This window comes from Osmia lignaria, chromosome 3 (genome assembly GCF_051020975.1).
Source record: "Osmia lignaria lignaria isolate PbOS001 chromosome 3, iyOsmLign1, whole genome shotgun sequence".
In the NCBI taxonomy this organism is placed as follows: Eukaryota; Metazoa; Arthropoda; class Insecta; order Hymenoptera; family Megachilidae; genus Osmia; species Osmia lignaria.
In genome coordinates this window covers 4,182,281-4,198,299 of record NC_135034.1, presented here as the reverse complement: position 1 = coordinate 4,198,299, position 16,019 = coordinate 4,182,281, and the positions used below count along the sequence as shown (strand labels likewise).

The following is a 16,019-nucleotide window of genomic DNA, read 5'->3' as shown; positions in this document are numbered from 1 at the left end:
TGAAAAATCGCGCGTCTAAAAATTGAAAGGTGATACGAAAATTGTTTACGATATTAGAAAGTTTTCCAAGACGCGTTGACATCGAAACGGTAGAGCCAATAATTTCACCCATTAATTTCACCGGTGAAAGCGAATTTTAAATAGCAAGTGAATTTATTAATTATTCTCGTTTATAAGAGGAGTTTCGATGGGATTCCAAGAGTCCAGCTACCTTTCTCGTCTCGGCATACTTTCCCGATATTGAAATTCGCGACAGCCCGGTTTTTCGGAGCCTTCAAAGGAGTCTGTATGATCTACAAACGCGTTTCGTGGAATCTCAACGGAGAGCATCCTCGTTTTTCTCTTACTTCCACGGCGCCGTCTTTGTACGACCGCAGTACCCGACCATTCTTCGCGACAGAAAACGCGGAAAAGTGCACGCTCGTGCATTCGTATGCATTGCAACTCGACGAAACGATGAATCCTCGAATATACGTCTGCCAGACAATGCACAATGCTCGCTGATATTGCCGAGCTGGTGCTTAAACGATCACGATGATTGTGATGTAAAGTCTATTCAAAATGCCTGCTCTTTAGTCAATGAATTGAACTATACCGGTGATGTTTATTTCAAATGCTCAATGCCGTGTCTACGGGGTGCGAGACAAATACTATTTACGCTTCAACATTATAAAATTGCAAAAACAAAAATTATTTTATTACCTACATAAAATTGTTTTATAGAGACACATGGTAGGTGTGTGCTTTCAAAAGAGTAAGAAAAAGTTCGAAAACAATCAGGGACAGAGGAAAACCGAGTGTCGGGCTGTTAACAGCTTCCTCGGGTGTAATTAACGCGCAACAACTTCGAAAACGAGCGAGTACGTTTCGAAACTCGAATACATTGTAGGAAAGTTTGTCTGGGATGGTACTTGCGAGGATTCATGGCAAGTTCCATGGAGTTTCGAGTTGAAACTGTAAAAAGAAACTGTAAGAGAACGAGAAAAAGTATGGGAATTCGAGAGCAAGTGAAAAAAGGAATACGGATGATTTATATCTGATGATTCATCTAACTTGGCAATTTTTATATATCAAATTAATTATAATTTGACCATCGTGGAAATCAATATATTAAACGTAACGTTGCTAAGATGAGGAAGAAATAAAATTAGTCGATCAATCTTTCTTTCGATATTCCGTCAGAAGGTAATAAATGAACAGGTATATTTTAATCTAACCAATTTACAATTTAATCTCCCAACATCCGCATCATCTTGGCGAAACTTTCGCTAAAGTTTTCCAGCCAATTCCACGAGATACGAGGCGATACCGCAACATTGGGTATCGTGTAACGGCGTAAAGTGCGGTACAACGCGGTGGTAGTCGTAAAGACAACGAAATATTTCTATGCAGATGGTATGCACAAGGTACCCGGGACACGAAATATTATACAGTTCTGTATCGGTAAACGGTAATAGCGTTGGTATACCGATTCGTGGTTACCCATGGAACCTGCTTTGCATACTAAAGTTACCGCATTAAATCGACGCGATTCTACCCCTAACTGATATTTGATTTTCCTACCGTGCAAAACAGCTTCAATGATATAACAATGCTGAAATTTCATGCAAAAATTGTTAGGAATACTGGCAGAATACAAATAAATAACCAAGAAAAAATAAGAAAATTGCGGTTTAGAATTTTGAGATTCTTAAGGGTTGATGTAGAAATTATATCACCATCGATTTGCTTGAAATTAAATTCGTTTCATTAAATTTTTTAAAGAAGTCCGAAATAATTAAAATTTTTAATATATTATTTAATGAAATACTATTTGATGCATGGACAGATAATTCTAAAAATAGTGATTTGAATAAAGATTCCCTTATCATAGAGTCTGACACTCTCATTGCATTTTTATATTTCTACAAGACCTGTAGACTGCTTGCAATAAATTCCCATTTGCCTAAAGCAGATTTGGACCTTACACAAATGGTATCTATTTGTGAAATACTGAAATCTTGAAAAAATTACAGTTTAAATAATTTGATAGCTTTCAAAATATTTGAAGGAGCATTAAAAATATTGAAATAATTTCAAATTATTGTCCAAAGAGTAAATTAGAAATTTTCCTAATTTTCACAAGGTATCATTTATAAATACTGAAATATTACACTTTCTAAGAAGCGCTAATATTCCCTTAAATCGTTTTTCTAACTTCACTAATAAAATCATCAAAGTGTATCACTATTTATCACTAAATCCTTGCAGCTTAACGATTACCTCGCGATTAAGTCGGAGTTTGCGAGAAATTTAAAGCTTGAAAAACGAAGCTGAAACAGAGTGGTAAATAATATCGCAGAATACAACTGTAAGAGAGAAGTTTATCAGCCGAATGGTACGCTGATTTATGATTACCAGAAAGCTGCTCATCCATCACTATGCTGCCTCTCGAAACGATAAATAAAGCAATCACTAGAAAAAGAATACGTACAAGATGCAATAACACTCGTGCAAAGCTTTCTGCATCGCCAGCTCGAATCCATTTCCTACCGTGCTAGATTAAGCATCATGAATCGTCATCATAAACTTACCGGCTCTATAGTATTTTACTTTAACATGCTATCAAATTCTTTCTAATCCTGATTTCTAATAAAATCTTCAGCATAGGAACTATATAATTTTTCAACATAACGAATCTTACCATTTTAATTCGTTATCAAGTTCTTTAATTACAAATTCCTTCGAATCTGTACTAAATCTTTCCTTTCTTTTTCAAGAAAATTCCAGGTAATCAGAATTTTCCCAATTCCGCGGATAAGCTAAACTCGCGGGTTCGCGGATGGCGAGGGAAACAACGGAGAAGAGGACAAAGATAAAAAAAGGATGAGAGATGCGGAGGACAGGTGAGAGGTCCTTCATGCTCTCCATTCTCGAGACGGGGCCGCGGTGTTCGTGTCGAAAGCGGAAAACCGAGCGGAGGAGTGGCGCGTGTTCCTTCACGACAGCGGAATTACTCGCCACGGTCCTCATTAGAAGCTGGACCCGGCTAGTTCATTACCGGCGATCTTATCCGTGGCTCGTTCTTTCACGAGACCTCAGTCCGGCCGGTTCCTCTCTTTCATTCGTTTCCCACGCCTTTGCAACCCGCTCCTCTCGGTTAATTAATAAACGCGTTGCACCTTGCCAACGCGTGCCAAACGATCGATATACGCGGTGTGCGTCGCGGTACGTGAATATACCTTTTAGAACTAACGCAACATTTGAAAAAAGAAAAATAAATAAATGCAGAGAAACGAAAATTGACACCTTGAGATAAAGTCATCGAATGCGAGAGACACCCTGTGTATAGATCCGATAATGATAACGGGAATCCGTTGATCCGAGTTTATTTATTTCGCGGATCGTTTGGATCGCAACCTCCATCTACCTGTGCCTTTCTGTTACGTAATTGGATAGAAATCGCGAGATGCGTGTAACGAGGCGAACCATTAATCCAGAAATCTCGTTACACCGTTCGCTGATCAATTATATTGATCAGCGTTTAGAACTGACCTCGCTATAAATTAACCGTTGCTCACCTTCGTCGAGATAAGGAAAATTTCGAGCCTATTACATGTTTCGTTAAACACGTTGTTAACTAATAAATTCAATATAATTCATAGGAAAAACATATTTTCATATTCAATTAATTGCAACAGTTGATTCTTCGTCGATATAAAATATTTTCTGAAATACCAGAGTGGCATGTACAATTTATGATAATAATTATCGTATTTAATAACGTATAATGAAACACCGCATGGTGCAAAACGGTAACATTTAAAAAAATGATTCACGACTAATCAAGTCGTGTTAACGTTCTAAAAAAAGAAAATTTATTTCTATCTTAACATTTTATTACAGGTGATTAGAAGAGAACGAATGTTTCTTTGCAATTACTTTCGTTGAGTAGATATTTTATTCTACCCATTAAGTGCATTGTGACGCATCTAATTATCGGCATATTTACCTTTCTATTCGAGGAACTCGATTTTCTATTCCAGCAATTTTCCATCTCTCGTTCCTATAATTAAATTCCGTTTCATGGTTCGTTAACGTGAAGCAGAAACTATGCAGTGTACCGCGTTCGCTCGGCATTATTCTAAGAGAAAATTCCACTTCTACTTTTCTATGCCGCAAACAGACGTGTAATTGTTACTTTCAATTACCCGTTGCGTATTCTAGTTCACTGTGTCACGAACCGACATCGATCTGTCGCTTTCAATTACCGTTAATGTATAAATGTTTCGCATCTGCTGTTTGATATTACGCCAGTGAAACTTATCGTCTTACTTTCTACAAACATCTGATACGCTTTTCATTTTTTTCATGTAGAATATTGCAAATGCACTGAACTATAATTAGAATTTTTTTATTTACGGTCTTCTAAATTATTATATCGGTGATCATATTCTGAATTAGGAAAGAAAAATATGGATCTTAATTTAATGGAAGATCAGAAGCTAAGCTTTGATCAAACGAAAACCATAAACCGAGCTAAGATATTATCTAAGAAAACATCAAGTTAGAAATACCAGAGCAGGATAATATTATCATTAGGATCCATGGTTATCAACCTAACACCATCTGACGAGAAGAATTAACGCTGAAACAGCTCTAAATCTAACACAAATTGTGATTCTTCGATAAGTGCGCAAGTTTGAGGAAAGAAAGAAAATTGAAGGAAGAGGAAAAAACGATCGAGTTCAAGGCTTGTTAAATAATCAAGCTGGGATTCAATTAGATCGCGAGTCTGTGTGTCGATCCTTTTCGGTATCGGTGAACAAGCAAGAGCTATCGACTTTCGTGAATGCTCCAGTTTCCTAAAGACAATGGACTTCGATGACCCTGCAAATTAAGCGGGATTATAATTGAAGCCTTATTGACGAGATTAATCGCGACCAGTTTCCCTCGCCTTCGGCGAAGATAATTTATGCAAGAGAGAGATAGAGCTCTTCTGATTAAGAAGAATGTTCCTAAGATACTTCTCTTTACTCCTTCCATTCGTGCCCGATAGCTTCAGAGTTGTGATATCAAAAAGAAATAATATAAACAAAGTAAAAATTGATATACATATTTGTGTATATATTTCAGAATATTAATAGAAAATAGAAATAAATGAAAAGTTGACACTTTTATTGCCCCATACTCAGATGATAAAAGATCAATTTATAAACAATTATTCCACGTCGATTACTCTGGTTAATCGAGTTAGAAATCCTAGGAATGCGAAGGTACACAGACAGTCGAAACATCCTTGACTATAAACGAGACGTTAAGCTCGAACAATTTCCTGCTTTTAATGGACCCGCCATCAGCAAACGGCGTTCATTTCGAATAATTAATTCGTGGCGTCACTTCATCGCATCGAATCCATCTTCGAGGACCCTTCCGATCACTCGAAAAATCATTCCCCAGTTTGCGTTACCGATATTCACGTGATCGTTGAATTTCATACCGACCCGCCTCTTAAGTAAATGTCGACAGTGAATAAATTGCAAATATTAAGAGGATTATGTAAATTATTTTGATCATAAATGTATATCAATCGTGATTTAATTACTTGTCACTTTGGAACGTGTAATTTGATGCTTAATTACTATCTTCAAGGGATTACTTAAAAATAGTAAATTACTTAAATAATCTAGAAAATGAGAAAAAATCTGAAACTGAAGTTAATTTTCCTCCTCTAATAATTGAATATAAATTGATCGATCGGTTAAATTTATGAGGCCAATATTGAATAAAAATAATTGAATTGCACAAGGGTTGAAAATAGCAAATATAAAAGCTGTTCCAATTTAAAACTTTACACCTAAGAAATACTTTCTATTTACGGCACGCTACATCACAGAACACTGTGACAGACGTTTATCGGATAAATAAAAATAAAAGAAAGTTACTACGTCGAATATTCGGTGGTAATTTTCATGTCAGCTACACGAAACGTCGAATTTCGAATGAACATGAGAAAATGTTAAACGGCAATCACATCGATGACTTTCACGCGCTAGCGTGAATAATTAAATAATTAAAGGAACAAATTAAACGAAATGGTATCCGAGCCGGGTGAAACGTGAACCCATTGCAACTGCAGCTGACACTTCCATTAGTGGCGTTGCACTTGCAACGACAATCCGCGACATTCGGGCCCACATCAGAGACATTCGAAACGAGGATATTACATTTGTTTCACATTTAGCCAATGTTAATTTAATATTCGTCAATGTGACTTTTAAATTTTATCAAAATTGTCGCACATGAAATAATTATTTCTCTCTGAAATATTACTCAATTCCACCCTGGTCCTTCTTTTAATTAGTTACGTTAATAATTCTATTACATTATTACCCTCCAAATGGAGAGAGCCCAAATTTTAATTCAATTTCGTATATGAAAACCTTTTACATGTATATTTATAAATTTCAGTACCCAGTTTTTACAACTTTTGTCACTGTAATACCTCATTTCCTAAGTTGCTACATTAAAATAGAAAGTTGTATAAATGCTAATTCGATCTCAACACTCATTCATCCGGACTTGTAACGAAAGTGAAACTCTGATAAAAAGGTGTAACATAATCATTCTGTATTTAACCGGAACGGTGATTGTAAAAATTAGAACGTTCCACGGATTGCGGTTTTATGTAATACCTGAAGTTGGATGTATCGAATGGTAAAAGGATCGTTTGACGATCCTGTAACTCGTGGAATTCTCAATTATACCATCGATATACCAGTATCGTGTCTCGAGTTCAAATGACAAGCAAATCGAGCCACGATTAATCGATATCAATGAACATTATCACCAGAGCTTGTCACTTATCTAGTTGCACTTTCTCATTAAGAAATAGTTACGACGTTGCTCTTTTACTTTCGTAACAGATAATCGATCTTCTATTATTAGTGATAAATTCGGTTGACCTGAATTTTCATGTGAACTTTTTATAATTCAGTTGAAAGTATTGATTTTTAACAAGCAAACTGAGGTATAATTATACTCCACAGCGCAGCGGCCTAATTACTTTGATGAAATAAATGGTAATTTTAAATCGTGAATTCCTTTATTATTCAACCATTTTAGCAATGTAGGTCGCTGTGTGCTATAGCATCGAAGCACACGATATCGAATGTCAGTAAACGTAATTTTTAAGTATCATACAGTACTCGTTATAGCCGAATTAATAATTTAGTTATCATTGTACTAGTAGAAAATTCTCTTCGTCAGTCGTACTCCTTTTACCAAACAGGTAAAGGTGAATGGACTGAAACATTGAGTGTCAATGAACTTTCTCGTGCGTGTAAACGACAAGTGTTTGGGATAATGGAGAAGACATTGTGTACCTGTTGAGGATGAATTACAAGCAAGATAGGAGTGTGATGTGTGTGTGATAATATTAAGAGCGCACTGCAATCGAACAGACAGTGGATGAGTCAGAGTGTCAAAGAGTAAGGAATAAATGTTGAATAGAATATGATGAGCTGAATAAATCTAACGTTCTAATCTAAATAATAAATCTAAATAATAAATTTAAATAAGAAATCTAACATTCTAATCTAAATAATAATCTAAACAAGAAATCTAACATTCTAATCTAAATAATAATCTAAATAATAAATCTAACATTCTAGTCTAATTAATAATCTAAATAATAAATCTAACATTCTAGTCTAATTAATAATCTAAATAATAAATCTAACATCTTAATAAAGATCCTAGTTATACCAAAGAATACAAGCTTGAAAATAAAAATTTCTAATTCCTAATATTAAGTTAAGTTTTGCACAAAGCTTCATCGAAATCAATTGTGTTTCAAGGTTCCACACAAAGCTTCGCCAAATTATATTTCGCAGACACCCGGTCAACGGACAATTCATCTCGGTTCTTTCCATTCGCCAAGACGAATCACGATCACTCGACAGTAGAAATGCGGCTATAATTATCGCACTGACGTTTTTAATTACCCGCACGACTGAGCTCGACGTCGACCCTTTCGATGGAAAGCTGGACTTATAACGAGGAACTCTTTATGTCACCTCTCTTTCCTTCTGTTTTACATCCATCGAATTGGTCGACACTTGCTTTTCTAATCCCATTCTATTTTATTCTGACCGTGATTTTCGTAAAGAAGGAGACCGGTACGAGGGGTACCATTTAATTCCAATGAAATCACGTGGCCTCAGGATAAAATGTCGCATGCCTGCAGAGAGAAAGAGAGCAATTTATAAAGAATTTTATGGTTAACGATCGAGCGGGGTCGAAGATCAACCATGCGCGTGATCAATCTTCAATTAAACAGGACGGAGTTGGAAGTTTTGAAATGTCACGCACGATAATTGTTACCGAAGCGTTTGAATGATTAGATTAAAGGGAAGAAAATATTCTTTCAGAGCAAGGAACGACTTTAATTGATATGTTTACCAAGAAAATGAAATTCGACTGACCCGTCCATACTTCTCTTTCACCGATTACCCGTTCGTACATGAAAGAGATTGCACACAAGCTTGTAAAAGAGAATCCTCTGGCGAGTAAACAGGTAGGAAAAAGGAGAACAGGATAGAAAGGAACCGACTCGTTTACTCGCATCGATTTATTGCTACGGATGCAGATTATATCTGGCGGCGTACATTCGCGCTGAATCACGATTTAATTGGTCCTCACTGCGAATCGATCAGCTTTTCTTCTTCGTTCGATCGCGGAACGTGCAAGCGCGAGTCTCGGGAGCATCCGTTTCTCGCCACCGGTCAAATTGTATCTATCGCTAGTAAGATCTATCGGTAATACGAGGAAAATTATCTTGTCATACCGGAATCCCAACCTCGTGACACTCTTGCACGGGATGTTCTCCAGGCGATACGCTGATTTAATCTCATAAATTCTCATTCGTTTTGCATCATTTCAATTAATTAACCAGGACGATATTACGCTTTTAGTTATAAAAGAAAAATAATTAAGAAAAATTCTCTCTTAAATTGTATAATTCCAAAATTTAGTAGTTAGCGTGGAGGTGTTTCCGAATGCCCCCACCAAAATTGAGAACTCAGGTTCGGTATATATTAGGTTATAACCTAAATTGACTACAAGAAACCGATTAAAGTTGGCTTCAGAGCTGGATGTCTTACCGTTTCCGAGATATCCTGATAAGGTTAGGTTAGATTAGGTTAGGTTCTGTGTATGCGCAGTATCGAATAGCGCATACGTAGTCCCAAAATTGTACAAAAATTTCTTACCACGATATCTCAAAAACGGTAAGACATCCAGCTCTGAAACCAATTTCAATCGATTTCTGGTAGTCAATTTATGTTATATACCGAATCTGAGTTCTCAATTTTGGTGGGACCATTCGGAAACTTATCCGTTAGCGAAATGTTTTCCTAATGATTTTCATTTTTTCGAGTAATTATTAAATATGGCCTCTGCCCGTATATTTACACGAATATTCGCAATTTGCCGTAGCAGTTTCTAGCCTCCAGAACATTTCCAGCTGACGCGAACAATTTTTCCCAACCACCGGCGGCATCAAGCTTTTCCCGCACTCCAATCTCGCTCACGCATCCTCGATACCCTCGTTACATAACCCCGAAAAAAGAAAAAAATATATGTATATATATCCCAGTCCCTGCCGTATCTCTGGCATCCCATCTTCTCGATGCGTTTCCAGCCACGGACCCTACGCTGCGCCCATCTCTCCCTCCTGAGTTCGCGCACCCACGCAGTCGCGCGTGGACGATACACGCAAGCCGCAGACCTCTTTGGCTTTTCATTTAACGCGAGAGATTAATTTCGCGCCGTTAAATCACGGCTGTGGATATTCGTGTGCGAGCGTATCGGCCGGCATTGTATGTTAATGCCGATTGGCCCGGGGTTCAAGAATAATGCTGCAAGTGCAGATGACGAGGTGAACTTCACAGGTGAGCCCGAAAGACGGCGAAACTCTGCGCCCCTGGCGCCAAGATATCGCGACCCTGCTCTTCTATTTACGTGAAAAACGTCACGGTAGTCTCGCGTCGATGTTAATAGGACGGAGAGATCATTTCGGTATTCAAATAACGATTTTCTACTAAAAAGTAATCTACAGAAAATTCTAAAAGAAATTTCACAAAAGAATGGAAAAATGATGGTTTTGGTATTCGTGTTTATACGTTTGATATTCAAATGTAAATTTTCTCCTAATTTTCTCCTACTTATGAGAATGGTAAAATGAAATTTTTCAGTAGAGAAAAAGGAGAGCAAGTAGCACGCAACGATCAAGTTCCTTTGACAGGGAAAATCAATATCCCCTTGAAAAATTCTACTTATCAAATGCTCTCAACTCGCTAAAATCAATTTCCTCCTAAAAGAAAATTCTTTCCCCGGTCTCATCTGCATATCAAATGCTTTTGACGCGGGAAAATCAATTTTCCCTCGAAGAATTCCATCGCGTCGAATGCAACTAACGTGAGAAAATCAATTCTTCGCGAAACAAAAAAAAGACAATATTCTGCTATAAATTTCTTTCCAAATTAAAAATTATTCAACTTAAATAAAATACTACTTTTTCGTTTACAATTCGCTAAAGGTATGCCTTAGCATCGTGGGCCATCGATGACCCTTGCAAAATATTTTTCCAAAAAAAAGAAGAAAATTAATAAAAGCAAAAGAAAAGCAACCAAAGGATCACAATCGCGGTGACTGTTAATCCGCGAAGGAAAGGTTTCAGAGAAACAAGTCTCGCGTGAAAAATATCAGAGCTTACCGCAGTAATGGACCAGGATATGAAGAGTGCCGGCGTGAATCCGGGAGTCGCACCAGGAAGCGGTGTCAACCTGGGGCTCGAACAGAGAGAGATCGAGTCCCTCCATGTCGCTCTCGCCGCAGGAGTCGCTCAAAGGCTCGAAATTACCGACGTTTGCCACCTCGTCCTCGTTCGTGATATCTTCCGACAGATTTTCACCGCCGCCACCGCGGCATCGCGACGGTGTCAATGCCATTTTCGAAGGATCGTTTTCCCTCGATACTGGTCGCAAAAACGAATTAAAAAAAAAAAATAAAGAAGAAGAAGATGCGCACTGAAACTTCACTGATTTCTTCGTTTCATCGTGAAGCGTCGTTTTCGAGCTGCTTTCGATGCGGACACTGAAAACACATTGGACACACGGTCTCGTGAGACACGCGGTTCAACCGCGTCGAAAGTGAACCGAGGCATATCGAGACTCCCTGTTATTTTCATGGCATAGTTAACGGCACTGAAAAAGCTTTAATTACTTTCGTGAATCGTCTGCGAGCCGGGATAATTACCGGCCCAATAACGTAGCAGCCTGTGACCGTGCATCTATTATATCGATAAATCGTCGATCAATTTCGCGAGAAACAAGTTGCTTTTCAGAAAATTATGGGAAAGATCGTTGAAGTTGAGGATACGCGAGAAAGGAAGCGTACTCGCGATGGCACAAGCCCTCTGAAAGTGGATCTGTCTCGTGCCTGAAACGCGAAGACCCTCTTTAATTAAGCGAGCTTGTAATTAATTGCTTGTTCCCTGCCCATCCCTCGCGCGACACGTCAACGAGAGTTATGACCTATCCAACACCGACTGAGAACCCTCGTCGACAGGAATCAAAGTTCTTTCTATTCGAAAACGCGATCGATCAAAGTGAATATAAATGTAGAAACTCGTGAAATAAGAAGGTGGTTAGAAGTAAGACGAGAGATTTTCGAAACTCGGCATTTTTCATACAAGAAAAGTTCATTCGAAAGTTTGCGCGCGTGAAAGATTATTAAACGAACAACCTAAGCAGAACAAAACGTTCGATTAAACGTACAAAGAAATTAAGAGAGAGGGTATTAGAAAACGTTTGCAACACAAAACACCTTCGAATGAAAGTGTCTGCATAATGTCTTTCACCGGATACGTTACGAAAATTCTTCCAACGACACAACGATTTTCTAATCCAAACAACTTTCATATCTTAATTTGCGATCTGCTCTAACGAGTAATTGCAGTAATTATTAAAACGCCTCGCGGGACACCGTTGAGGATTTTAGTTCAGGTCAAAATGAACGCTTTCCATTTCTTCGATGTGTTATATATCATTTTTAGAGATAGCAATTTAATTAACTCAAGCACTTATTTTCTGATACTTGGAAAATAATAAAAAATTTAAATACAAATTCTAAATTGTATGTTAGATTAAAGATCCGCGATTGCATTGTCTAGAAATTAAATAAAAATTTGAAATTATATCTCGTATCAGGATCGAACCCATTTTTAATCATTTTCAATTCCAGTCTAATGAAGTAATTTGTTTAGCAGATTAATCTTCACACGATACGAGTCCAACGAACGGAACGAAATAAAGTTTCAACTAGAGATAGGATGAGTAAAGGGTTAAAACACGCATAACTCTGAAACGTCAAAGTCCTTTAAAACAAACTGCATGTGGTCGTGCATTAACTGTCTTAATACAAAGATTCACTCTCCTCTGGTAAGTTAACGCAACGTGAACTTGCAAGAAGACATTAATTACGCGGTGCCAGTGAACGAGATATATCGCGGAGCGGTGTGCTCTTATGTCGATAAATTATTTACACGTATTTACAGGTACCGCTTCCTGTACCACCCGGGCCTGCTGTTGCGGATGCAAACGCGAAAAAAACCAGTTTTATTGAAAAAGGATAACGGCGCACCAGGAACACCGCATACCGAACAAACTTCGCGCCATGAAAATCTATTATCATATATTTGCCTGGGATCGATATTGTGTCATCGAAACATGGAAAATTTAAGCGACGCTCTCCTAGAAATACTTCAATTTTATATTTCTGCAATTTTATTGAAATTGCCTAAATTTAACTGCAATAAATGAAAATTGTTAATTTAGCGGCCATTAAATGAGTGATTTTCAAACATAGAAATTCCGATACAATTTCATGACATAAAAGTATCATAAAATAACACTTATGATACATCCATTTAAAGGCTACAATTTGAAGAAAATAACTGCATAAAGACTTCATGATTGTTATTAAGATTTCTAAATGATTCATTTTTATAAATAAGAGGAACATGGAATTGAAAAGTGTTGAGAATGATCAAGAATATAGGTGATTAAACTGAATTAATCTGACGAATTCAGATGAGATTCGATCACCTCTGATGATCATTAACGAATCGATCAAGGAAAACAATTAGACTCGTGTGCGGGAACGCGTGCAGAGATCGAGATCGCGCTTCCCGGAGATCGGCGGAGAGATCACGACACGTGAACTGGTTTCACGAATGTCGAAGGAACGTGTGCGTGGTCGACAGAGAAAAAAAAGGAAAAGAAAAAAGTCAGAGGAAAAGGAAAAGCACGGTTTGCCGGAGGTCGTTCGCATCGAAGTTCGATGTTGGCGAGCGAACCTGTAATCGTTTCGTGACTACGGAGTAGAATTCGTTGCCCTCTTTCCGTTCCCCACCTCTTTCCTCGCCTTTTCCAGCCGACGACCACCATCAAAAAAGAACGATCAACGATCCTATGGGAAAAAAGATTGTCCGCCAACACGCACGGCTGTTTCACGCTGAAATTTCGAACGATCCTCCAAGAAGAACGGCCGCGTAATTTGCTATTTAACGCGGCAACATCGCGTTTACCCTAATTTTATTCAACGCCAATTGTCACGCCCGGAAATTTATTCTCATACTGAGATAATTTATCATTGAATCGCGAATCGCGCGAGGAAAATCGTTGGATAAATTCGAATGATTTATTAGAACGCAACCCCAACTTCGAGGGTTGTTTGAAATATTTTAGAAAGCAGCGATCGATAATTATCGCTATTGAAAAGAGAAAAATATTTCTTTATCATATTGATGTCTATCGGTTTTATAAGACTATACGTTATTTGCTATAGACATATTTCCTGCTGTTTCAATTAAATAAATTCTTCTGATCAATTATCTACTCGTGTTTTACAGGCATACATTACAAAAGAACTAACGCGAACATCTCCTAATGCGAATTAGAACGAAGAGATCGTTTGGAGTTAATAGCGATTTCAATGCTTGGGTAAGCAAGAAGGTACACATCGCAGGAAAGTATTAAACGAACCATTTGATTATCAATTTTCCCGGTGCACTTACAATTTTAATACACTTATAAACCTGAAATATTCTCACTAAATTCACTCCCTTCGAAATGTAGTTGGAAAAAAAAAGAAAAGATCGAACCAGCCGACGCGACGATAATATCCATAAATCACTTATTACGCGAAAGTCCGCGTATCTTCGGAAGATCTAGATACCCGGCTATGCTTTCCGCTCGAATCTCTACGATGATCGCGATCGACGGATCGCGCAGCAGGTGCTACGCAAGGTGTAATAGACCACCTACCGCGAGCTGCCACGGCGGACGGTTCGACGTGTAGAAAATCCTTCGGTAAAATCGGGCTCCGGTAAGAAAGAAATCTGTACGTACAGAGAGGAGAGGAGAGGCAAGCCTTCATGAATGAACTTTGACATTTGTCGGAGAGGGCAGACGAAACGGAAGCGTGTACGTGGCCGACCTTAAGCCTGCGGTAAAGGATCTCGAGAGGATCTGTTCCGGCTACCATGAGAACCTTACCTACTGCCTACTTATGGCGAGAGCCAGACGGAGCCGAAGAGGGAGGCCCAAGTGCCTACTTACGACAACCGCGATCCCTCGTAAACATCGGATGAAGGCCTCCTGGGAATCCGCGGTAGAAACAAGGATACCAGGTGCACTCGTCCTGATAACGAGCCTGCAAGTGCTCGACCCGCGGAACATCACATTCCCGCGATTTTTTGCCCCGATGGCAGATTTACGAGCGGCGGCGGTCGCTAACCACCATTCAAATTCACTATTACGCGCCCTGGGATATCCTTACCCGCGTTACCCCACCGGCCAGATAAGAAATACGCGGCAGAGGAAAACGTACGTAGGAGAATGTTATTTTCCTCGACTCCTTGTACTTTCCATATGGTTAACAGAGTCGATCGTGTTGATCGTACGCTGCTTTCGATAACATTCAGATCCATATCACAGATAATTACGATTACACTGCGCCGACTACTTAACTCCTTATCGATCGACCATATCTTTCGCTTAATTTTATGGGTGAAGGGTTTGGATCAGGAAATGGAAATCGAATGTTTCGATGAATGCGCTGAATTCAGCTGGTTAGCGATATTTTTTCACCGATTAAGCAGAAATTAAATATTAGATCGTTGCGTTGTGGGTGGGTGGGGGGGATTTCAAAACGTAGAAAGTCTTGCAGTCGGAAAATCGAGCTTGTCGTGTATCAACTCGAATCTTAAACTCTGACAAAAATGACCCCGTTAATGTTTTCGAAATCAAATAAAAATCTTACTATACAATCTGGTCTGTGCTTTGAAACGCAAAAAGGGGTGACACTTGACGGAGGGGCAAAAGAAACACGGAAGCAAATCTGACTCGGGTTACCTAATTGCTTCTGGACGATGGCAATTAATGCTAATTTAAATTCGCCAGAAACGTTCACCAGCGCGTTTGTTGGCTGTGTAAGTCGGTTATGCGAACTATGGCCCGAGGAGAAAAGTAACAGCGGCGATTTTATGCGGCGCTACGCGAGCGAGAAGAAGCAGAGAGGAGGATGAAAAAACGACGAACGAGAAGTAGAAACCAGAAAGAAGATCGAATCAGCTGAGAGGGAAGCCGCCTTCTGGCGAGCTCGACAGAAAATGCTTCCTTAAATCAACGATACAAGGCAGATTTGTCAAAAGGGAAGTTGGACAAAATCGAGCAATTTGTTTGCCAAAGACGGCTACCGTATCCTCAATATCCCTTCGTTCGTGCCAAAATTCTCATCCTTTACCCACGAATTAAAACACTTTCGCCATAATTCACTGGGAAATACGTTCCTTTTAAAATTTCAGATATTAACCCATAATTACCCTGAGCCACCAGTCTTCTCTTCTCAAAGGGTTAACATTCACCGTTCTCACGGTATGATACGTGATAATATGTACTATAACGGTCCTCACT

At 38.7% G+C, this 16,019-nt stretch overlaps 1 protein-coding gene across 9 annotated transcripts in view; it reads right to left on the bottom strand.

Annotated features, from left to right (window-relative positions):
* The window catches only part of raskol (Ras GTPase-activating protein raskol), a 214,866-nt gene that overhangs the window by 132,277 nt on the left and 66,570 nt on the right, over nt 1-16,019 (bottom strand). For 6 of the 9 annotated variants that reach the window (XM_034326044.2, XM_034326046.2, XM_034326045.2 and 3 more), the window contains exon 2: nt 10,757-11,136. The exons of the other annotated variants lie outside the window; for them this stretch is intronic. In XM_034326044.2, the coding sequence (XP_034181935.1) occupies nt 10,757-10,991 (235 nt within the window). In that variant the 5' untranslated portion in view covers nt 10,992-11,136. The remainder of the gene's footprint in view (nt 1-10,756; nt 11,137-16,019) is intronic. 9 annotated transcript variants of the gene reach the window in all.